General features: G+C 41.9%; 1 protein-coding gene and 2 non-coding genes across 3 annotated transcripts; 1 reads left to right on the forward strand and 2 right to left on the reverse strand.

The window, feature by feature from the left end:
- Positions 1–3,656: 3,656 nt before the first annotated feature.
- On the reverse strand, positions 3,657–3,830 carry LOC134566255 (small Cajal body-specific RNA 16). Its single transcript, XR_010084007.1, has one exon. It is a non-coding gene; the product is annotated as a small Cajal body-specific RNA 16 (non-coding RNA).
- Positions 3,831–4,328: 498 nt separating this feature from the next.
- On the reverse strand, positions 4,329–4,500 carry LOC134566256 (small Cajal body-specific RNA 16). Its single transcript, XR_010084008.1, has one exon. It is a non-coding gene; the product is annotated as a small Cajal body-specific RNA 16 (non-coding RNA).
- Positions 4,501–6,094: 1,594 nt separating this feature from the next.
- On the forward strand, positions 6,095–17,562 carry ASNSD1 (asparagine synthetase domain containing 1). Its single transcript, XM_063425499.1, has 7 exons — positions 6,095–6,249; positions 6,703–6,789; positions 8,019–8,072; positions 8,213–8,288; positions 9,584–11,115; positions 14,718–14,899; positions 17,218–17,562. Exons 5-7 carry the CDS (start codon positions 9,673–9,675, stop codon positions 17,471–17,473), a joined length of 1,881 nt encoding a protein of 626 aa, XP_063281569.1. The 5' UTR covers positions 6,095–6,249; positions 6,703–6,789; positions 8,019–8,072; positions 8,213–8,288; positions 9,584–9,672; the 3' UTR covers positions 17,474–17,562.
- Positions 17,563–25,138: the final 7,576 nt, after the last annotated feature.

Genomic DNA, 25,138 nt, shown 5'->3' on the forward strand with positions numbered 1-25,138 from the left:
AGTGTATTCCTGTCGCTCGACGCTGAAAAAGCGTTTGACAGGTTGCACTGGGGCTTCTTACGAGAAACACTACAGAAGTTCAATTTCCCACAACAATTCCTAAAATTAATCGCGGCACTATATTCCAAGCCCTCGGCTAGAGTGACAAATGGAGGGTTTGCATCGCAACCCTTCTATATTACTAATGGAACAAGGCAGGGTTGCCCACTGTCACCACTACTATACATATTGGCCTTAGAGCCACTGCTACAAGCCATAAGAGATGAATCACAAATCTCTGGCATCGTAAGAGGGGGACGAGAATACAAAATAACAGCATATGCTGATGATGTCATGCTATCATTAACAAACCCGCAAATTTCCATCCCAACCTTCAACACGTTACTAAGAGCATATAGTGCTTGCTCTTATTACAAGTTAAACGTGTCTAAGACACAAGCAATGAGTCTCTTTACAACGCCCGAAGCAACTAAATTATTACAGCAATCCACAGCCTTTGAGTGGAGACAGGACCACCTCACATTTCTAGGGATAAAATTTACGACACATGCACACAAATTGTACAAACCCAATTATGTCACACTCCTTCAATCTATTAAATCTCAACTTAGAAGCTGGGCAAACAAATATATATCATGGACCGGAAGGATAGCCGCTGTTAAAATGATGATCCTTCCCAAGCTCCAATACCTATTCCGTACCTTACCCATTCAACTGAACACGGCATACATTAAAGAAGCACAAAACACAATTAACGCCTTCATTTGGGCGAATAAACGTCCTAGAGTTGCTGCAAACATACTGTACCTATCGCAAAAAACGGGGGGTATGGGTCTCCCAAACCTAGATTTGTATTATAAAGCAGCAGTGATTAGCACACTAATAGCAGCACTACACTCCCACTCCATGCCCCCGGCGTGGGTACATCTGGAGGCCTCGCACACAGAGGGATACGAAATTACAACTTTGGCAGGAATAAGCAAAACACATAGGAAACATTTCAATGAAATTCTTCCCACAACATCCTTAACCTTAAAAGAATGGGATAAATATACCAAATTCCTGAATCTTGATAAAGAGCTGCTCCCAAACATGCTCCTACGCTCTTTTGAAGTCTTGATCCCACATCTAAATATAAGGAAATGGTCTGACACAGGCCTAACTCACGTATACCAACTTAGGGATAAAGAAGAATATATAACCTTCGCCTCACTACAAAAAAAGTATAAGTTGCCAATCACGGCGGAATATGCACATAGACAAATAATTTCATGGATTGGGAGAAATAAGGGATCAACACACACCACTGACATAAAGAGGAATATGATAGCCTTAGAACAATTATGTACTAAAACTAAAAAAACATCTGGTATACTCTCCAAAGTGTATAGCAGCTATCTACCCGAGAAAAAGATACGGGACCTGACTTTCATAAAAAAAATGGGAACAGGATATAGGGAGACAATTGCCAGAAGAAAACTGGCAGAAGAGCTTTGTGGCACACAAACACCTCACACTATCCACAACCCACATAGAACTGTCTAGAAAAATGCTGTATAGATGGCATATGGTGCCCAACAGGTTGAAACACATTGACCCGAAACAGACAGGAGCATGTTGGCGCTGTGATCACGACACGGGTGACGTTATACATATTTGGTGGTCATGCCCTGCCATCACAAAACTATGGAAGACTATACAATCCCTTGTCAACCAAATAGGAAAGGTGGACATAGAATTCAAACCTGAGATATTCCTTTTACAACACATACCACGGGACCTTTCAAAATCCCTTCAATACCTCATCTTCCATATAACCATGGCAGTATTAACAGCCATAGCCAAGATGTGGCTACAAAAGGATCCTCCATTATTGAATACAATTACCACACACCTTGACAACATTAGACTATATGAATGCACTGTCCGAGCACATAGAATGCCAAGGCAATTCTGGATAGATGCGTGGAGCATGTGGGACAAGTACAGAAACCCTGTGAAATAGGGCACATAAACAAATAAATTACAAAAGGTACAGGGAAAACCCTAGACACTAAATTGAAGAGCTAAAAAAAAAAAAAAAAAAATTCCGGGAATATGGGTCCCCCCCCCTCTTCCCCCCTTAACACTCCCACCTTCTACCCAGTATTCCTTCCCCATAGTTTCTTTGTTTTTGTTTTACTTTTTGATAACAGAAAGGTTCTTTATATATATATATATATATTCAGAAAACGGGTACAAACGGAATGATTATCATAAGTAGGAGGAAATAGGAGGAACATTACCTTCCCAGTCTATTATACAGTGATGGCACCACAGACAATAGGGACAAAGTACACTGTACTTAAGGCAGTAAGACCATTGATACTAAGCCTTCCATATGCGCCATTAGATCCTACCTGAAAAATGATGCAGCTCAGGGTTACAATAATGCAATTACTCGAATTAGGAAGGACATGCTACTAGATTCAACTCGACTTGTATTGTAAAAAAAAAAAAAAAACAATAGATTTGATGTATGTGCCTATGAAATTGGAAGACCTAAGTAACTCTGAAATGTATGGATACTTTGAAATCATAACGGATTAATTATATCTGATTTGTTATATGTTAACTGTTGTGGCCATCAATGTGTAAACTATTATATGTATACTCCAACAATGTATATTTGGTGTTTGTACCTTATAAACTATAATAAAAAAAAAAAAAAAAAAAAAAAAACATAGCAGTTTCAGAGAAACTGCTATGTTTATGAATGGGTTAAGCCTTCCCCCTATGTCCTCTAGTGGCTGTCTCATTGACAGCCGCTAGAGGCGCTTGCGTGCTTCTCACTGTGATTTTCACAGTGAGAGCACGCCAGCGTCCATAGGAAAGCATTATGAATGCTTTCCTATGTGACCGGCTGAATGCGCGCGCAGCTCTTGCCGCGCGTGCGCATTCAGCCGATGGGGAGGAGAAGAGGAGGATCGGAGGAGGAGAGCAGAAGGAGATCTCTCCGCCCAGCGCTGGAAAAAGGTAAGTTTTTACCCCTTTCCAGAGCCGGGCGGGAGGGGGTCCCTGAGGGTGGGGGCACCCTCAGGGCACTCTAGTGCCAGGAAAACGAGTATGCTTTCCTGGCACTAGAGTGGTCCTTTAAGTAAATTGAGAAGAAAAAAGTTCTAATAGGTTTATCTAAACATTGTTTTGGCATTATTAATTTTATCCATTATGAAACTGAAAGAAAGCAGTTTGTAGTGTCAAGGGAAGAGAAAAATGAAATATAGAACATTTGAGGGGCAGACTGCCCATTGAACATTTACAAATAAGAGCACAGGTTAAGAGTGCATTTCAGCATCCACAGTCTGGATAACACGAACACAAATAAGGCAGCCGTGGGCTTGCTAGAAAGAAAAATAAAAGAGAACAATTTTAGACATAAAGGGGCATGGGAACCAATACATATAAATATATATAGTTCAGACCGGCTTTGGTTATAGAAACCTATGCAAATTCAAACTTACAGCACGATACGAGATTGCACCATAAAAATATAAATTACAAAAGCAGTATTCAAATATTTTTACACCCTGAAACATGTCCATGGTTTTATAAATGGTGCTTTACAGCAGTTATATAAAGCATGCTAGATAAAACATTACTCATAGCAGTCTGAGAAGACCTGTGTGCAGTATTATACATGAGCACAATTTACTAAAATGTGTTCACACCTGTTACGGCACAGGATGACCCAGACAGGCCTATCCTTTGTTACTCTAGGTCAGGGTAAGGCTGTCTGGTACAGATGTACAGCCCAGGAGGCAGCAGCAACCAGAAGCCAGGTCCCAGACCATATGACAGTCACACACAGAACTTCACCACTTGTTATATCCGTATTGGAAGGATGCTTACAGATTTATAGCCTTTCTATAGATGGGTTTATTGGGTAAAGGGAACCACAAAAAAAAAACCAAAACAAAAGTCTATTATCTTATGGCTGTGTTTACACATCACACTAGCATGATATCTTTATGAAAAAATGATAAGTGGGTGATTGAGATGAGCCTAGAACAGAAGCATGCATTATTGCTGAAATGGTTTGTAGTCATAACATATGGGAGAGGAGAGAGGGGGGTGCAGAGTTTCAGATGCACTGTGTAGAGGGTAGTTGCTTTAAGCACCAACATAATGATCAAGCAGTCCATCTTGTTACTTACCAAATGTTAACCTGGGAACATGCAGAGTGATTCTTCAGTGAATTAAGCTACCCTAAAGAAAAAATAAAATAAAAGTAAATATGGAATAATTACCAACATTTTCTACACTAAATATTGAAGTCAGTCCATTATAAGAGCTGTGTGCAGTACTATACATGAGCACAAGATACTGTGATGTGCTCACACCTGTAACTGCACAGGTAGACGTCTGGTCTATCCTGGGATTTTATCTAGGTCCAGGTTAGGCTGCCTGGCACAGACCCACTGCCCAAAGACAGCAGAATCCAGGAGCCATGCCCCAGACCACATCTTGCTCCTTCACACCAGTATTTACCATTTCAGAGTTTATGAAGGGGTGTGGATATAGAACACAATTCTTTACATCAATGTCTCCTTTAGTAGCACACCCCAGCTTAGCGTGATACAGATTATTAAAACTGAAAAGGAACACCAAATGCAGGAGCTAGATGTTCAACAGGAACATCTGTTGGCTCTCCTGAGTTAAGCCCTGCACAGCATAAATGTTAGCCAACAGAAGTTCTATCTTAGGAAGTATCAGCTGTCTGGAGATGGTAAAAGCAGTCTTGGGCAGACCAGATAAGAGGTCCAATAATTCAAAAACATTGTAACCACTAACAATCGTATAGTAACGAACCTTGCTGTGGATTTTCCTACATACTGTCCATCATCATGAAGAACTTTCATTTAAATACATAAAGGGAATCAACATAGTAAAGGAGGAGTCTATTTAAAAGAAGAAAAAGCTACCACAACAAGGAAAGTCTTAAATTAGAGGGGCAAAGGTTTAAAAATAACATCAGGAAGTATTACTTTACAGAGAGTATAGTGGATGCAAGGAATAGCCTTCCAGCTAAAGTGGTAGAGGTTAACACAGTGAAGGGGTTGTTTAAGCATGTGTGGGATAGGCATAAGGCTATCCTAGACTTAAGATAGGCCAGGAACTAATTAAAAGCATTCTATATATCGGGCAGACTAGATCGGCCAAATGGTTCTCATCTGTTTGTCACAAGGAAGCAAGTGGGATCAACATAATTACACCATGTGCTCTAGAATAGCCTGATTTTGCAACTTGTGGTATGCATAAACGAGGGGATAAGCACACCTAAAGCTTGCCAGCTGGCGGCCAAAGCAGAGTAGGCCTCTGCTTACTTGGGCAGAAGATGCCAACTCAGTTATAGTTTCCAGGGAGAAAGCTTTAGCAGAGCAGCAAGGGAGCTGTAACCTCTGCCCTTTCAGCACGGATCCCTCTCCTTGTAATGACGCCCAGGAGCAGAGTTATGATGTTGCCACATCATTACTAAACATATGAGGAAACAGAGCAGGAGTATCAAGATGCCAGTCACTAGTCCCATGGAAATGATCAGTGGATCTCAGGGAAACGATAGCCTCCAAACAAGACCTATAACCACATAGAAAGTCATGGTGTAGAATGTTTGCAGAGGATTACACAGAATTAAACATTGGGAAATGCTCACACCTGCTACCAGATAGTTTTTGAACATAAAGCACATTAAATATTATACATACTAGTCTTAAGTTTACTCACTAAACACAGAATTTTAGCTATAACCTTCATGGTATATTTGGGGAAAACTTTTCCAATTGGGCTATAACTTGGCAATATTAGCCTGAACATATACATATGTATTACCTGCTTAGTTAGTTAATAAAACTATGTTTAAAGAACTGCAAAATCTAAAATTGCTGTAATCTCTTACCATGTTGTCGACGTCCTCCTCCTCACTAACACGTGCAGCACACTGACAATGCACTGGGACTTCCTTATTATAGCTGGCCAGCCAGACATACGTCATTACCGTGCGCCGGGGAGCAGCCAGTAGCACGCCGAGAACGACCTGCTGTCGCGACTGTGCGTTCCAAGGGGCGGAAGTGACTGCTTGATCTTGGCATTCCATGTGTTAGACAGCAGTGGTTTGTTAGGGGGGCACTGGGGGTGTCAATACTCTTCTGTAAAGAGAAATAAAGTTCAAACATTCTATCTATCGCGATTTATAGAATTCCCTAAATAATACAGGTGAGTACACATCAATTCCTGTTTGGGGGGAGCTTATTAATGGCTATCTCATGTTTTTATAAACTATGGAAGGGGATCTAGAATTCCAGATTACTGACCACTTATCTGTTGTAATCACAATCCTTTATAATTAAGAGAACATTAACTTAAGATCCAGTTTTTGAAATTTCTAACACGTGCCCCAATTTAACCCAGTTTCCTTTGAATACAATATTCTTCGATATTATTATGATTATTATTATTTTTGCATTTATGTAGCGCCAACTTATTCCGCAACGCTATACAATATTATAAAAAGGGTGAAATGTAACAATAAATGAGTCGACGTCAGAATGTTACATGAACAATAGGTTGATGAGGAACTAGAACGCTAAATGTATGAGCCAAATATTTAATTAAATAAGATGACATACTAAATTGTGTGCCTTATACTGAGTGCATTCTTTTCTATAGACTGTGAATATGACAGAGAAAATCATTGTAAATAAGGAGGACACAAGCAATTGGACAGACATTCAGGTTCAGGAGTTTGTTACCAAGGTGAGACAAGCATTACACCTACTCAAGCATGAAACTTGCCTAATTCCTGACGGAATCAAGTATGGTTTACAAACTCATTTTCCTGGCACTATAGGGTCATTAGGTCCCCCCCCCCCCCCTCCACCCTCAGGGCCATCCTCCCACTGGGCTGAAGGGGTTAAAACCCTTCAGCCACTTACCTTTTTCCAGTGCCGGGCTCCCTTGGCGCTGGTGACCTCTCCTCCCCTGCCGACGTCAGCTCCAAATGCGCATGCGCGGCAATACCCATGCGCGTATTCAAACCGCCCATATGAAAGCATTACTCAATGTTTTCCTATGGAAGTCTAGCGTCTTCTCAATCTTACGATTTCCTTTGCTGGAAGTCTTTACTCTACTAGGGATGAACATTACCATATTATCTTTGGAAGAGAAAGTGTGTGAGATATGTAAGGGATTGCCAGAGATACCTGCTGGCTTTGGTTGTATTTTTGCACACAGAGAACTTTACATCCTTTTTAATTTTCTCTTTCTTCTTCTTATCTTTTTATTGTTTTATGATTCAATGGTTTACTTTTGTAAAAGTGCTTGTGTTAGTTTAAAAATCTTTAGTATTTGTTTACTGATTGGTGAGTTTTTGTAAGTTGATTACTAACTTACAGCCCAAAACGAATTAAGGAGTTGTTGACCCCAAATTAATATTTCTATTAGAAGGGACACTTCAAACACCATCATTTCCTATGTTCTACAGAAATTACCTTTCCTTTTCCCATCAATCTGCTATCTTTTTCTGTTCTATTAATTATAGCTACAACAATTTGCCCTATAGCTATATATTTTTTTTTTATCTTTTACTGCTCATATCTTGAAGTATTAGCCTGAGCAATAATGGGCATCTGTGATTGGCTGAGAGTGTCAGCTGACTGCTTTTAGCCTGTCAGAGCTCCAACTGACGGTATGAATGGGTATGACAACAAGGAAGTGTGTAATCTCTGCCTTAGCTACACATACAAAAGGGGCTGGACTGTGGGTGGCCAGGGACTCCTATTTTGTGGCATACTGCACGAATATGGTGCAACACTGAATGGAGGGACAGTGCATGGGCACTCCAGGCACAATAACCAATTCAATGAGATGAAATGATTATAGTGACTACAGTGTCCCTTTAATAAATGAATAAATAAAACTACTTAAAAAGATCCTCCAATATTTCAAAAAAGATCTGACTGTTTTTGCTTTTCTACTTTTTACAGCTTACTGAACAAAAAGTAGTGGTGGATGAGTTATCGAACTTGAAAACGGAGCGGGTGAGTTATCAACATTTTAACCCCTTGAGATTCCCAAGCTGTCCTTTATAGCAATTTGTAAAGCGTACTGAAAATGTCCCATTTCACCCGAACAAGTTTGGCAGTAACCGAATGTATACTTTTATGTCTTTCGTTTGCAGAAGGTGTACAGACAACAGCCCAACAGCAACATTTTCTTTATTGCTGACAGGTCTCAAACATTAAGTGAATGTACAAGTAAGTACGTCCTCTTTGGAAAACTCCATCTCTGAAAGTTCCCTATTATTTCATTAATCTTGTTATTTACTTGAGACTGGTAGGTGAGAAAAGCAGTGGCCATAAGTACAAGGGGAGTCCCTACTCATTTGCTTACTGGTAAACTGGTCAGGAATTACCAGAATATTGACAAAGAGAGAGCTCCTGCAGGGACCAGGACACGGCTAATATTTAAAAGCCAGCCCTGAAATTCCCACAGGAAATGGGAGTGCTCTGCGTAAAACAGGAAAGTTGACTCAAAAGTGGTTGGGCAAGTTTGAGAGATGTTAAATTGGCTTTGTGTTTTTTTTTTTTTTTTTTTAAATAGCTGTGCAAGTACAGTGTTGTGTGTGTGCTTGTGTTTACATGCAGCTTGTACTAGTTTAGCAAACAGAGAGAGAGAGAGGTAAAGATGCTGTAGAACATGAGTGCCCAATAGGAAGATCTCCAGATGCTGTAGAAATAGAACTCCTGTGATGCTTTGTCATTCTAAAGGCATGCAAAGAATCATGGGAATTGTAGTTCTACAACATCTGGGTATCCTATTGGGCAACCCTGCTGTAGAAGACCTCAAGGATGATTGGACAGTGTAGCTGCAACACTTTTCAGTTGATCACTGCTAAGCTAACCAATAGCATCAACACAGACAGAAGATAGGAGGTCATTGCATCATAACCTATGCAGGAAGTGGTTCTAGTGCTGTTTGTGTCTACTAAAAAAACATAAAGGAATGTTCTACCAAAAACATACAGATTGTATTTAAACACACAGCACCATTTATCAATCTATATTTATGACATAGGTTATGGAGTAAAGAAGTTCCTGTCTGTCACTGAGTGGAAATTGCTGTAGGTATAAGTCAACCACCTCACCCAAAAACCACACAGGAGAAAGTCCAAACTTTACCCGTCAAGTTCTTGTATAGCATGAACTTGACTGATGGTTGCACAATATGCAAGTCTGCATCATAGTGCAGTTGCTGTCTACTTAGGTTACAGTTTTATGTTATCTGATGTATAGAACGTTTTGAAGTGCTTTCTACACGTGCCATAAACCCCCTCTAGACCTGTGTTAATGAACATGGCTGCACGGTTGTCATAAAGTGCCTGGTTTGAGTAGAGCTCACTGCAGGGAGCTGAGGATCCTTAGAGAATTTCAAAGGTCTGAATCCTGTTACATGCTGACATTTTATTTAGCTTTTTTATAATTTGTGTTCTGTGTATCATCACAGTTTATTATATATAAATGGTTGTAAAATGTTTTCTTTTGTTTGACAGAGACATTGGATGACATGAATCAGACTTATCAGGATCTCGCGAAAAAGGCCCAAGTCAAGAAATAATCTATTATTTTTGTGAAAAGAAAAATGTGTGGGATATGTTGTACTGTCAGTTTAATTGCTTGTCCTGATGACACATTAATTTCTGAAGATGTCGCAAACATTAGGCGACGTGGACCTAACAACAGCCACCACTTAATTAAGTGTGATCCTTCTAATGGCTACAGTTGTTTTTTCTCTGGACACGTTCTTCACCTGAGAGGACAACTGACTCCCCAGCCTCTACAAGACAAAGATGGCAACATATTTCTTTGGAACGGAGAGGTATTTGGTGGAATTGAAGTTTCTGATAGTGAGAACGATACTCAAGTAATGTTTAATCACCTTTCCTGCTGTAATGATGAGCATGACCTATTGACACTATTTTCCCGTGTCCAAGGTCCCTGGGCTTTTATTTTTTATCAAGCTAAAAGCCACAGTTTGTGGTTTGGTAGAGATTTCTTTGGTCGACGAAGTCTTTTATGGAAATTTAGCCAGAATCCTCAGAAAGCCTTGTGCCTCACATCTGTAACAGAGTCATTTTCCACATCTGATCCCATTCAGTGGCAAGAAGTTCCAGCATCTGGAATATTTAGATGCGATCTTCAATCTTGGGTAAATTCGAAATCAATGACACTGTCATGGTATGCCTGGGAGTCTTCATCGGTTGATGTAGTAACAAAAGAAGGAATGGTGAATGAGGAACAAAACCGTATTGCAAAAAATTTGCCATCATTTATCACTGTCCAAAAGAGTGAAGAAGAAAAACTCATGACTCCAGTTGCTTCTTTGAATGGAGAGGTCCCTGAAACATTAGCTGAACATCACTGCGTTGCTGCTTCTACCAAAGTCACTTTAGAAGACCTTAAAATGTTAATTACAGATGAACACCAGAAAAATGCCAAGTCCCTTATAGATGTATTAAGTGAGTCTGTTCGAAGACGAACTTTATGCCTTCATCGAAACAAAGACGAGCTCTTGTCAGATGCTGAAAGAAAAGCAAATGTTGCAATCCTGTTTTCTGGTGGGATTGATTCCATGATTCTGGCTGCCCTTGCAGACCGTCACGTTCCAAAAGAGGAACCTGTAGATCTTCTTAACGTGGCTTTCATGATGAACGTCCCAAATGGTATGAAACCTTGCTCCAAAAAGAAAAACAAGGTTAAAAAACAGTCTGTCTCTGCAGCTCAAACCGATAAGTTGGATCTCTCAGCTTCCTGTAACGCTTTTGATGTTCCTGATCGTATAACAGGCAGGGCAGGACTGGAGGAACTGAAATCCATAAGCCCATCAAGAACCTGGAATTTTGTGGAAATTGACATAACTCCAGAAGAGCTTAAAGAAATGAGGCGGCAACGTATTTGTCAGCTCGTTCACCCACTGAATACTGTCCTAGATGATAGTATTGGCTGTGCTGTCTGGTTTGCTTCCAGAGGTGTAGGCACACTTGCTATCAATGGGGAAAAGAAACCATATGTCAGTACTTCCAAGGTAATTGCCACTTGTATTCAGATGATGCCTTGTTGAGAACACATTGGCTTAATAAAATGGAACCTGTAATTCCTAGCAAATCCCCTTTGTCCCTCCTTGAAAGTCCTTTATTCAACTCTCCACTCATCTCCAACCTCTATTCTCTCTTATCTCTGCCCTGTACTGTTTAGTAAAGCCTCAATTTGTCAATCAATCCTCTCTTTACACTATTAACCACATGGATAAAGTGGGTCCAACCTTTACTCGTTTTATAGACAGACTAGATTGTAGGTAAACTCTTCCCGACCTGTGTAGTTGGAGGAAGTCTCACTGAACTTCTGACTTTCTTTTCTATATATTTCAGCTCTTAGATGCCGTGGAAACACACATCACTCATACTTCAGCCAGCCTTTTTCACCCTTCAGCTTGTTACATTGACCGATCACCTTCCCCTTCACTAATTTCCCACTAAAAAGTTTCAAATGTATTTCTATGGCCCGAAACAACTCAGGCTTTCCCAGCCTAAAATCTACTTTTGTACAGTTCTTGTGGTATGGAATAAACCAGGGGTGCCCAGATCCCCAGACGCTTTAAAACTGCAGCTTCCATGATGCTTTGCCATTCTATAGGCATGCAAGGAATCATGAGAATTGTAGTTCTCCAACATCTGGGGACGTACCTTTTGGGCACCCCTGAAATAAACCTTTTATTTGCATACAGTGGCGTACATACCGGGGTAGCCCTGCGACCCGGTATGTACCCAGTGTGGCCAGACTCTTCTCCTGGGGGGCCCAGGAGTTGACCACCTCAGGGCCCCCCGAGGCTGGCCCTGGTATCACCTGGCTGGCTGGCTGGCGGGCGCGCGAAGGAACACTGTCCCCCTGAGTGCTCCCTCGCACACCGCACTGATACCGGAGCCGGAAGATGACGTCATCTTCCGGCTCTGGCATCAGTACGCAGCGCGCGAGGGAGCTCAGGGGAGAGAGCTTCCTCGCACGCCTGCCAGCCAGACAGCCTGCCCGGTGACCGGCCACCCAGGAGCCCAGCAGCACCACTGGACCCCGGGGAATCCTCTCAGCACTCCAAAAGGTAAGGAGGCTGGGGGATTCAATTTAAAAAAAAAAAAAAACATGTGTGTGTTAGTGTGTTGGTGTTAGTGTGTTGGTGTTAAGTGTGTGAGTTAGTGAGTGTGTGTGTGTGTGTCTGTTATTGAGTGTGTGTCTGCTAGTGAGTGTCAGTGAGTGTGTTACTGTGTGTGTCTGTTACTGAGTGTGTTTGTGTGTTTGTCAGTGAGAGTGTATGTTTTGTAAGTGAGTGTGTATGTATGTCTGTCGTTGAGTGTGTCTCTGTCAGTAAATGTGTGTGTCTGTTAGCTAGTGTGTATGCGTCTGTTCATGAGAGTGTGTGTGTGTGTGTCTTCAGCACTTACCTTTCTCCAGCGCCGGACTCCCTTGGTGCTGGGGATCCCTCCGCCTCTCAGCTCCGAATGCGCACTCAAACCGCCTATAGGAAAGCATTACTCAATGCTTTCCTATGGACGTTCAGTGTCTTAGAATCGCGGAAGCTCCTCTAGCGGCTGTCAATGAGACAGCCACTAGAGGCTGGATTAACCCTCAGTGAAACATAGCAGTTTCTCTGAAACTGCTATGTTTTCAGCTGCAGGGTTAAAACTAGAGGTGCTGATGTGAGCTGGGTGTCTGTAGTGGTCCTTTAAGTGTGTGTGCCCTGCAACCCCTGCGACCAGGTGCCCGCCGCCATGTGTTGCGGCCCCGGCCTGCGCAGAGTAAGCGCGGGGGGGGGGGGGGGCACGGATCAATTTTCGCACGGGAGCCCCATGTGTCATGTGTACGCCACTGTTTGCATACTTGTACCTTTTATGCATTAGCAGTGTTCTCTCCTGGTTTTACTTATATTTGCAGGATTATTTACTAAAGTGATAATTCAAAGTGAATTTAAAATTTAAGGCCAGGGAAATTGACTTAGAGGATTTTTCAATTTTTTAACTATTTATTTTTACCTAAATTTGGAATTCACCTTGAATTCTCACTTTAGTAATTAACCCTGTATCTTTATTTTATTTTACTATTATACGTGACCTCAGACTGCCTTCTCGGGTATTTCACTGTCTGTGCCTTACTTGATCTTATTCATTTGGTATTTATATATTTATTTTTTAATTGGTGCACACATTCAGACTCTAACGGCTGAACAAATTGATGGGAATATAACCAAGATGGAAAGCCCCCAGCTTTGCCGCATCTTCAATCAGATGTTACCACTTAGAGGAAGCAGCACACACAAAAATAATTTTTTGGTTTCAATACTATTTCAACTTGTTTACCTTCAGCACATAAATATGGGTAGTAAGTCACACCGTACAGTCATACCATCATTATCCCACCACTATTTACAAAGAACTCTAGTATCAGTGGGACCATCATGGGATCTAAACAAGCTCATTGCAAAACCTATTGCTTGAACTGCTTCAAGAGGCTTTCCTCAAATTTATATTCTCCTGTGATCATGTGTATTGGGTCCATATATGGCGACTAAATCCCCAGGTTTATTTGCTGAAGATAAATGATTTAATGTAGCTTTGTAAGATTTAACTCCGCATTTGTTTTTTTTTTATTTTTTTGGACATGTGCTGTATGCGTGATATAAATTAAGGTCTTTACAGCAGCATCGCTAATATGAAATGATTGTTCTGAGTGTGCCACTCAGTTCCTTTTTTTAAATATGAAATCTTACCAAACCTGGAAGAAACTAAACCAGTGATGAATTTTCACTTAAAGGGTTTATTCAACCTTTTTTGTTTTCATCAATATAATGCACTATTGTTCTCAAAAGGGCAAATTAAAATACGTTTTAATTACCTTAATCTAGCATCGGGCGAAGCTCACGGCACTGTCCAGCATGTCCCGTCGGTCATCTCTGTATTCCTGATGCTATAGTCATGATGCCACTTGTCATCTAGGTCTACCCCTCTGTAAAAAAAAAAAAAAAAAGTGAAATTAATTTAAAAAAGAAAACTAATTACTACCCTTTTCTCCAGCACAGAGTCTTCATTGGCGCTGCCAAACCTCCTCCTATGGGTGTGTCATGACGTACCTCCAGGCTGATGAGCCAATCTAATGCTCTTCAAAGGGGACCATAGGCGCATGTGCGGTGCTCACTGCAATGCGCCTAAGCTTCTGTCATAGAGAATCACTGAATAAAATGACACTGCGCATGATGTCATGATATGTTATGGTATGAGAATCAGGAATTAAGATTTCCAACTCTCAGAAGCCGCGCATCCAAGCCCTATAATTAGTAAAATCAAGGATTTTGGGAGAGGAGTTGGGCAGGACTGCAACATCAAAATGAAAATGAAGTTGTTAAAATGCCTGCAGTGTCCCTTTAACATACTATCACTCTGCCGATCTTTTTCTGTAAACAGTGCTTTATGGTTACCGCAAAGGTTTCTGGGAGTTGTAGTTACATTGTCATGACATCCCACAGAGCAGTGTGTAAACCGGTGCCCGTAGTGCCTTTTTACGTTTATTCTACACTTGACATTAATCTGACAACGGCTAGCAAAGGCATTTAAGGCAAAATCTGTTTTGAACTCTGTTCCACAGGTGGTGCTGACCGGGATTGGGGCAGATGAGCAGCTTGCGGGTTATTCCCGTCACCGAGTGCGTTTCAAAACAATGGGATACTTGGCTCTGCTAGAAGAACTGAGCATGGAACTGGGTCGCATCGCTTCCAGGAATCTTGGCCGCGACGACCGCGTGATTGGTGATCACGGTAAAGAAGCAAGGTAAAAACACTTTACAGGAAGTAAGATTTTTAAAGTAGAGAGACAGAAACAACTATTAAAGAAAAGGTAAACTGTACCAAAATGAAATTTCCAAATAATGTAATAATAATGTAAGGGAGATATATTGCGCTTAAAAGAAAAGAAAAAAAAAAGAAAAAAAACACAACCCTTTTTAAAATGTTTTAATAAAATAACGAGTTTGAGGTTACATACCAAGGAATGGTCATATCAGATATGTATCTTTTTTTACTATTTCATTTTCGTGTTAAAATTAAATTGCATTAGACTCACATTCTATCGGTGTGTGATCAGAAGCGTAGTAAAGGGGGGCGAAGCCTGACCTCGGAGCTGCACAGACGTGCATGCCGCGAGCTCCTGCCGAGCGGGCGGAATTCGAGGCGAAATCAACGGCTACTGAACCCACAGCACAACCAGGGTGCTCTACCCACACTGAGGGAGCACCGCTGAACAAAATGATGCCTCACAGATGCCCTCACCGCATGCGGCCTAATGGCGATGGAGCTGGGGGGAGGCGGCTGCTCTCCCCAGGGCCAGACCCAACAATCAACGCTGATGGTCTCCTATCCCCCCCCCCCTTTGGGCCGGTGGGGGTTATCCCGGTCCGCACTGGAAGCCCAGCTCCCACCCGACCGCCACCGCATACCATGCATAGCGGACACATGGCGGAGCCCAGACCACACAAGATGGCGGAGGGCCCCTATACAGACATCTCAAAACCCCAGCCAAATGCATGAGACAAACCTCGACTACTTTGACTCCAGGCTGGAGGCAATCTTCCAAGCCTTCTGGGACAAGCTGCAAGCAAGTACCACAATCACCCACCACACAGGAGGTATGAAGAGAGGCCCACTGGGGATGGCGGGAAAACTTCCCACTGGTGGGACACTCACCCAGGCGACACAATATGCCATCCACCGTACCCCCAGGCAGGGAACTCACCCGCCGCATAGACCGCAAAAGCAGAAGATTCCTCGCCGCAAGTGGCGCCAAACACCCAGGAGACCCAGTCACACCACCTCTAGAAAGGATCCTGTCATAAGCCCTCAAGTCTGCAATTTCATCAGGTGGGCCCAATACCTCAGGACTACACTCACTCGTTTCCAAGTCTTGGCGTGGGCTGAGCGAGAGCTACTGGGACTAGGACTGACAACATGTTGCCTGCCATGGAGACACCCTATCGACAAGATCCTGACTTAATAATGAGACTCTCGTTTCCCATCCTCGGGCATAAGCTGAAGCAGGCTCGCTACCTACGGCAGTGTCACCCTCATGGGAATAACCACGAACAGCAGCTGTTAATGAGGGGACCTCTATACCTAACCCATAACTATCAGCCTACTCGTACCTCCTATATGCGTGCACACTGCGGCAGTTTGATCTTTATGTTTTATCGTTTTGTATTTTCTATGCTTTCTAGGTACATCATATATTCTAATGCTGTATAGATACAAAGCCAGTGGTCTTTACCTTCACAGAATTAATTAATGTCTAGAAAAAAACTTTCAATAACTACCCAAGGCTCAGGGTTTAGACATATATGCAATCTTGAATAGATCTCTACATAATTCCATGCCCATCTCTATATATGCTTAGAACGTAAGCAGCTCATTAGTGTGAAGGATTTCATGCAAACACCATAACCGAGCTGAACGATACTATGTACCGTACCTTAAAAGCGCCACTCTTGATCTCTTGACAAACATGTGCGCAGTTAGGCTGATATGCCTACTATGTAAATCTTAGCTAGTTAGGCAAAGCCTAATCGTTTTTAATCACCACTATGCACGTTGGAAGCATGGTATGATCCTTGCCTTAAGCTAGTCGACCCCATTGTGACCAACACAATAGACATGCAACGCTAACCTGTACTTAATATGTTTATAAACGTAAAAATGTTTCTATCTTATTTTACCTAAAAAATGTGCTGTTTATCTCTGCCATGACCGAGTATGCCTTGAAATGCCTGAAACCGCTGTTGTGGCGCTACAGGCTGGTCTGTTATGTTTTCCAATGCACAAGAAAAATAAAGAATTAAAAAGAAAAAGAAGCGTAGAAAAAAAAAAATCTGAGCAGGCTAAATAGGGCTGGGCACTGCGAATTAAGGCAACACTTTAGCGTCACAAACTTGTAATCCCTTTAAATTGGAAATTCACTTTGAATTCTCACTTTAGTGAATAACCCTGATAATCAAACTTCTCCAAAAAATTGAGAAATTACAGTAAATCCCCTAGTTTGCATGTTTTTACCGCACTTTTTGGATAACTGCTATTTTTTTTTTTTTTAAATATGCCTATTAGGTTTCCGTTCCTTGATGAAGATGTTGTATCCTTTCTGAACTCTCTGACCATCTGTGAAAAGGCAGATCTTACCCTGGCCAGAGGCCTTGGTGAAAAACTGATTTTACGATTAGCAGCGGTGGAACTGGGACTTACTGAGTCTTCTGTGTTGCCCAAAAGAGCTATGCAGTTTGGATCCAGAATCGCAAAAATGGAGAACCGGACTGAAAAGGCCTCAGACAAATGCAGCAGACTCCAGACAAATCTTACTGAATAGCAGCCTTTCATTTTCACCTTTTGGCGTTTAGAGGAAATCTCTAAATTTTACTGTGTGTTTTACTTTAATAAACTTTTTGAAATATTGCATTTTATGTTGTGTTTGTGTAGACATATGGGTGATATAGTTCCCGAGCTGCCATCAGGGACACTGGAGCGCATCAGACCCAGTTGCGATATGCTTGACTGTGGTCTCTCAGTTCTTTTTCCACTAGACCAGACTGCACCTCTCTTCTTCCAGGCAGGTATCTACTCTTCTGCCTACAGTGTCTCCAACAACTGCCTTTACAAAAGCACATGTGGCTCTCAGGCCTAGCTCTATTTTAACACATCCTGGGAATCTGGTTCCAATTCAGCCAGCCAACAGGTCTGAAGACTCTTACTAGGATCCCTGAACAAACCACACAAGACACACATTTTTTTTTTGTTTTACTTAGGGCTAGCCTATATCCGCATTATATTTAACTTCTAGTGACACACTCAATCTACATATAACCAAAACATGGGGAAAAATACAGGTACTCATGGTATACTTATAAACAATTATATATTTATAAAGGGGTGGGAAAGACAACAACAACAAATAAATATGACCCCTGCTTGCAGAAACCATAATATGCAAATCTGTCTAAGTATGCAAATTAATGAGCCTTGCTATTAAGTGCATATAGTTGTTTGAACTAACCAACAGATGGCGCTGCATGGACTCCACAGCCAAATCTACCTAGTTGGTAGAGGGTATTAGCAGAGTGTTTCTGTTGGAATTTGTACCCATTAAACCAGTAGAGCATTTGTGAGGTCAGGCACTGATGTTGGACGAGAAGTCCTGGCTCGCAGTCTCCATTCCAGTTCATTCCAAAGGTGTTCGATGGGTTCGAGGTCAGTGCTCTATGCAGGCCAGTTAAGTTCTTCCACACCAAACTCAACCAACTATGACTTTATGGACATTGCTTTGAGCAGTGGGGCACAGTCATGCTGGCTGAGTTTCTGCTGTTCCTAAACACTTCTGCTTTCCAATAACACCACTTACAATTAACCATGGAATATCGTAAAAGAGATTAAATTTCACAACCTGACTACTTGCAAAGATGACATCCTATCACAGTAGGATGCCTACTGAGCTCTTCAGAACGACCCATTTCCCCCCACAAATGTTTGTAAATGCAGACTGCATGGCTAGGTACTTTATTTTATACACCTGTGGCAATGGGTCTAATTGAAACACCTGAATTCAATAATTAAGAGGTGCGTCCCAATACTTTTGTACATATAGTGTACTCTTCATCTTTAGAGAATTACATTGAGCAGTTGTGTTACAAATACATTTTTACGGCTTGTAAAAAAAAATACATTTATTTGGTCCTTCGGCTTACTAAGCACCTCTTCTTCAAGTGATACAAATATATTCTGTGAAAAGCACTTAGTAACCCTGAAATGTCAAATAATTTATTGCCTGTATACAATTAGGACCCAGTTGCACTTCTTTCACTCCTGTTTGGTTTATGCTTAGTTATTTGCAGCAAACAGCTGCACTTTGTACCTCCTTCAGTGAGTTGCGCCTGAGCCAAAAATATATATATTTTATTATTTTCAGACTCTCTGTCTCCATTTTTTTTTCCTATTGGTGAAAATTTACATCTGCTGCTAAACGGCTTGAGATATTTATTAGCAGAATAAATTAGCATAATATTCTGTTGCTGTTGAATTCCAAAAAAAGATTGATTCGTCCAGGCAAATGTCCAAGTTTTTGAAGGCCATTTGTGAGAACATTACATAATCTTTATGCTCATTATTATCCTCGGTCTGTTAGCACAAAGGAAACGATTGATAAATTATTGGAGGAATACCTTAATAGCATTTAAAAAAAAAAAAAATATCAATTTAAAAATGATTAATGGGCTTATTTGTATGTTTATTTTTTATTATTTAAAGTGAAAAATGTAACCTGTTCATCGTGTTTATGAAATTGCCAGTAAATTAATAAATGTATAAATATATTTACCTGGAAATTGTAGACTTTATAAGTTTGAGAGCTAGTTTAGAATGCAGCGGGTGAAGTTCAGCTTGTTGAAGTGGTTTGGGTGCAGTGTCCCTATTGCAATTAGTGCAGCAATATAAAACATTGGAGTTACAAATTGCAATGTTTATATTGCAGCAATAAGTCTGCCTCTATTGGCAGTCTGCCAGACACCCACTGGAGCTGCTTCCTGGCTAATAACAGACTTTTGGTTTAGGGGTTTAGAAAAATACCCCTTTCTGTTTCATTAGAGATTGTTACCTTTAGCTGAATTAATTGTTAGTGTAGGACTCACCTAAGAGGTTTCACCCTGATGTGGAAAGTGAGCTTACACTTGAATGGCCATTGCAGTGATATTAAAAATGAAAAAAAGACCCCCCATGAGTGAGAGGAAACATTATAGGACGCAAAACGAAGAAGCTGAAGCCTGAAAAGCCAAGGACGGGCTTAAATATCCAGGACTTTCTGCGACAGAAAGATGGCCGATTACCCTGAGACATACTCCAAAATCTCTGACGACATGTCACCAGAAGAGGAGGCAGAGGATCACCCTGCAACTCCATGTTTAGCTCCAAAGTACACTGAACACGACAACTCACCAGTGACTACTGCAGTGCTAAAAGCGCTCCTGGCAGACCTCCAGAAGAGTATCCAGACGGATGTTGCACTACTCCTAACTGACTTGCAGGGCTTATCGGCCAGACTGGCGGTGGTGGAAGCTGCATCCAGCGACCAATCACAACAGATTGTCTGGCAAAACTTAGCCACTTCAGACTATAGAACCGTGTCTCTAAAGGTTGGCCTAAACACTGCTGCCATATTGTGTTTGAATGTAATTTGCATCCTGTATTGAAATGTATGATTGCCTGTATTCATATAGTATTCGTATGCTAGCAGCCGAAAGCCGTTAGCATTTACATGGTTGTTTCACGAACAGCAACTTTAACGGCTGTTCGTGAAACGAACTAAGGACCGAACCCAAGCCCACACACTGAGGGTCGTGTGGCACCAATTACCAGATTGTTGCAATCGGTAGTTAAGTGCTTTCCTGGGTGGCCGTCGTTCGACTACCGACCACGCGGCGGTCTGCTATCTTGGATCCTTTGTCTCCCCCAGCGGTGTTTTGTCGTCGAGTGCCTGGAACTGAAAACGGCTACTCGACGGCACGAACACCGCTGTACTTCCAGGCCGTTCGGGAGCTCCGGTCTTCTCCTTTTGTGGTTCCCCATCGGTGTTTTGGGATATTGCCTTACTTTTCAGCGCTTGATTGTGGATTACCTACTGTACCAGCGGAGATTGTGGATTTTAATATTGCAGCTCCGCTACAGATTGCGACGTTACAAAAGGCAGTCCAGGGGCTCCAACAGCACAGCGAGCTGGCTGAACGCGGCTTCACCGCCATCGAAGACTGGAGGCGAAAAAAAACCAATGTCAAAATATGGGGCATCTCTGAAGAGGTACCGACGGCAGAGATCCCCCATTTCCTGATGCGCCTACTAGTTAATTTACTTACCCCAAGACAGGGCAAAATGGTAGGAATCAACGGATTCTTTAGAGTGCCGAAGTCTCCCCGAGTGCCGGACAACGTGCCGAGAGATTTGGTCCTCCAGGTGCAGAGTGGTAAAGATAAGGCAGCAGTGCTGGCGGCGGTCAGAGACCACACACCATTCAAGTTTGAAGACGTCTCTCACGTTTTTCCCAGACCTGTCAGGGAGCACAGTAGCCTGGCGAAGATCGCTCCAGCCATTTACCTCTCTCCTAAGACATTAGCAGATACCGTACCAGTGGCGACTAACCCGCACCCTAATGGTCCAGCAGGGTGGAACCAAACACCTGATCCATAACCTCGCGGAAGCAGCAGCCTTACTGCCCACTCTAAACTTGCCTCCAGACACCCTGACACCAACCGGGGCTGGGGCAGCAGCCCAGACGCCGCACCAGTGGAACCCAGAGACTGTGATCCCCTTCTCCCCTCGACAGATGGCTAAGGGAGGATACGCAGCGGCCACTACCTGATAAGGGTATTGGGACTGACCACCTAATACAGCCTTAAAGCACAACCCAGGGTAGTAGAGTTAATACAGCTTACGTTTTCTAGTTTAACTTTATAAGTAATGGTTTTATTCAGCACACAAAACATGAGAGCACACTCGACTTAAACCATATCTGCGGGGACTAGTCCACCCTGATCAAGCGGGGTTCGTACCGGGAAGGGAAGCCAAAAACAACACGACTAAACTGCTCAGCCTCATCTACCACGCAAAAGAATGCGAGGACCCTTGCCTCATTCTCACAATAGACGCTGAAAAGGCATTTGACGGGGTGGACTGGTCCTTGCTGGCGGCCGCGATACAAGCCATGGGTTTTGGCCCTAACTGGCTGTCGTGGCTCTCTGCCATCTATTCCAAACCCGGGACAAAGATAAGGGTCAATGGCCAGCTCTCAGACAAGGTGCACATTTCCAACGGTACCAGACAAGGGTGTCCCTTGTCCCCCCTTCTCTTTATCCTAACGATAGAACCCTTTCTACAGGGAATCAGGGACAACCCAGACATCCAGGGTATACAAATAGCTGACCATGAATACAAAGTATCTGCTTTTGCAGACGATCTACTCTTCACGCTAAGAAACCCGGAGACGTCACTACCCCATCTAATGAAAGAGAGAGACTCATACGGCCCAGTGTCCAATTACAAAATGAATAGCAGTAAAAGTGAGATCCTACCCCTAAATATTTCGGAAAGGACCAAATCTCGGCTCAAGCAGGCATTTCCCTTCCATTGGCCACAGATGTCAGTGAAGTACCTGGGAGTCCAACTGACTGCCTCTCTAGATAAACTGTATGACCTCAAATTTCCTCCATTAGTAGCTAACATAGACAAGGATTTAAAAAATTGGAATAAACCGCAATTCGGCTGGCTCTGTAGAGTTCATATCTTAAAAATGGCCATCCTGCCAAGGTTCCTCTACATCCTACAAACGCTACCCATAAATGTTCCGGCCACTTTCTTCACAACCATAAAACGCAATCTTTCAAAATTTCTCTGGGCAGGAAAACATCCCAGGATTCCTTACACACTCTTAACAAGACACAAAACACAAAGGGTCTTGTGGTGCACCAGATATTGAAACATACCACAAGGCCACGATCCTCTCCCGAATCTATGACTGGACAAACTCGTATAATCAGAAACAATGGGTACGAATAGAAGCAATTAGCTTGAAAGTCCACATAAGTACATTACCATGGCACAAATCAAGCCTAGAATTACTGCACCCAAACCACATGAACCACCCAACGATTATACCTACACTAAACTACTGCTACCGCCTCAAGAAACGCAAACATATTGCCCCACACCCATCTCCATTATTTCCAATAACCAGGAACCCGCATTTCCCCCCGGGCCTTAGACAAAAAGCCTTTCGGGATTTTAAGACCCAATATGAACATCTACTCCTGAACGACGTTTTAAACTAAAAGGGAATTCTTCCGATTTCGGAACTCATTCCCACACCCACACACTCAGCAATGCAAAACTTCAACTACACACAGCTCTCGCACTATATTCGAACACAACCAGACCTCTGTCAGGGACTCAGACCACTGACTACATTTGAATCCAGGTCAATTACGGGGACTCTGAGAAAGAAACATATCATGTTTTTTTTACAAGATCCTGCAGATGGAAGGGGAAGATCATATCCCTGAATTCACAAACTCTTGGGAAAAATACTTAAATGTTACACTAACCCAAGACGACTGGGGAACAATATTTAGAAACATCTTCAAATCCTCTAGCAACACGACCACACAAGAGAGCAACTATAAGCGAATCTCTAGGTGGCATTTCACCCCGACCAGAATACAAAAATTCTTCCCCAACGCCTACAACATTTGCTGGAGATGCAAAACGGAAATAGGGACCCCAGGCCACATCTGGTGGTCATGTGACGTAATACAAACGTACTGGAGTAAAATTTCAACCACAGTGGCACTTATCACAGGTTACAAAATACCACAGACTCCCAAAGCACTTATATTTATGCTATACCCCACCCCCTTAGCTAAACCAACACGCTTCCTGATCAACCACCTACTCACTGCGGCAAATAGCCTCATCCCGATTAAATGGAAGCAAAACAAGCCCCCGACCATTAGGGAATGGATAACCAAAGTGGATTTCATCAGACAAATGACGGAGCTCTCATACTCTTTCTCCAACAAATATGATGAGTTCACCAACACATGGTTACCATGGGATCATTACCTTAAAGATTCTAACGTCACACCACACCAATGAAGAGACGACCACCTTACACCAAGAGATTCCCAATCTCGTCCCATACCAGTTAATTCTCTCACACACCACCTTGCTATTAGAAACACATCTCACATATATTTATTGATGATGACACCGATGATTTTACAATGCATACTATAGCATGTCTATGCCAATATATGTAACCTTTGTATTACCCACGCATGTTCCGACTTGTCACCTACTATGATACGTGTTGACTTATGTTTAAAACATTGTAACGTGCAAAGTTAAACAATAAAAAACGTTAAAAAAACCCACAAAAAAACATGAGAGCTTACACATAAACAGCTCACATTCAGATCAATTGCCAGTTTGAGCTGACCATATCCCCCCACATGCTTCCTGGGGTCAGTGAGAACAAAGTATACCTACCTGTATAGCTCCAAAAGCATCAATAAGTTGAGTACAACTTCACCCCGGAGCAAATATTATGCGTGACCTAGTTTTAAAATGAGACAGGTTAACCAACCATAATTTTGTAGGGTCCAGGCCCTATTACATTAGCGGTACTCACAAAGAACCCGGAGTTAAATAACTTGACGATATCCCCTCACCACACATAGCTCGATATACATATTACCCCCCCTAAACGATGTTAACTAAAACCAAAAAATTAGCTGTTTCTATGCATGCCATGTTAATAATCTCCTTTGAATGTCTTTACTACAGTCGGTATAGCTATTGTGGCGTACCAACCTTGTTTGTTATCACATGCACAATAAAAATAAAGAATTAAAAAACAAACAAAAAAATACTGAATATGCATAGGGAGTTGAGAGTGCGCAAGTAACTTTTTTGGGGATGCTTTTATAACCTTAAAACTTAACTTTTAATAATAAATCGAAAAAAGGTGATAAGAAACAAATCTAATTACCCTCAATGAACCCCAATATATAAACGGGGGGAAAAAAAGGGGAGAAAAATGAGACTAGAGACAAAAAGAGTCAATTAAATAAGACAGACAAATCACAGGAGTAGTAGTGGCGGTTTGTTCAACTCACGAAAAGCTGTACAATAAAGCTAAGTTAGGACCCATCTGTTATATTGTAGCAGAAATGAAAATGCAATCTAATGTTGCAAAATCGATGGTTACAAGTTGAACACTTTCCTGAATTATAACACTGTGCACAGATGTGTTAGGAAGACTAGGAAGGTTTGGACATAGTATTCTCTGGTATGTCTGCAGATATAGATATTTCTTAGACCCAAGAGAATAGATGTAACAAACCTAAATAAGTCTGTCTCTTATAAATTGAAACAATGAAAAAATAATGAATAAAAATATATCGATAAATCTATCAGCTAAAATGTAACACTTTGCCTT

This window comes from Pelobates fuscus, chromosome 6 (assembly GCF_036172605.1).
Source record: "Pelobates fuscus isolate aPelFus1 chromosome 6, aPelFus1.pri, whole genome shotgun sequence".
Classification (NCBI taxonomy): domain Eukaryota; kingdom Metazoa; phylum Chordata; class Amphibia; order Anura; family Pelobatidae; genus Pelobates; species Pelobates fuscus.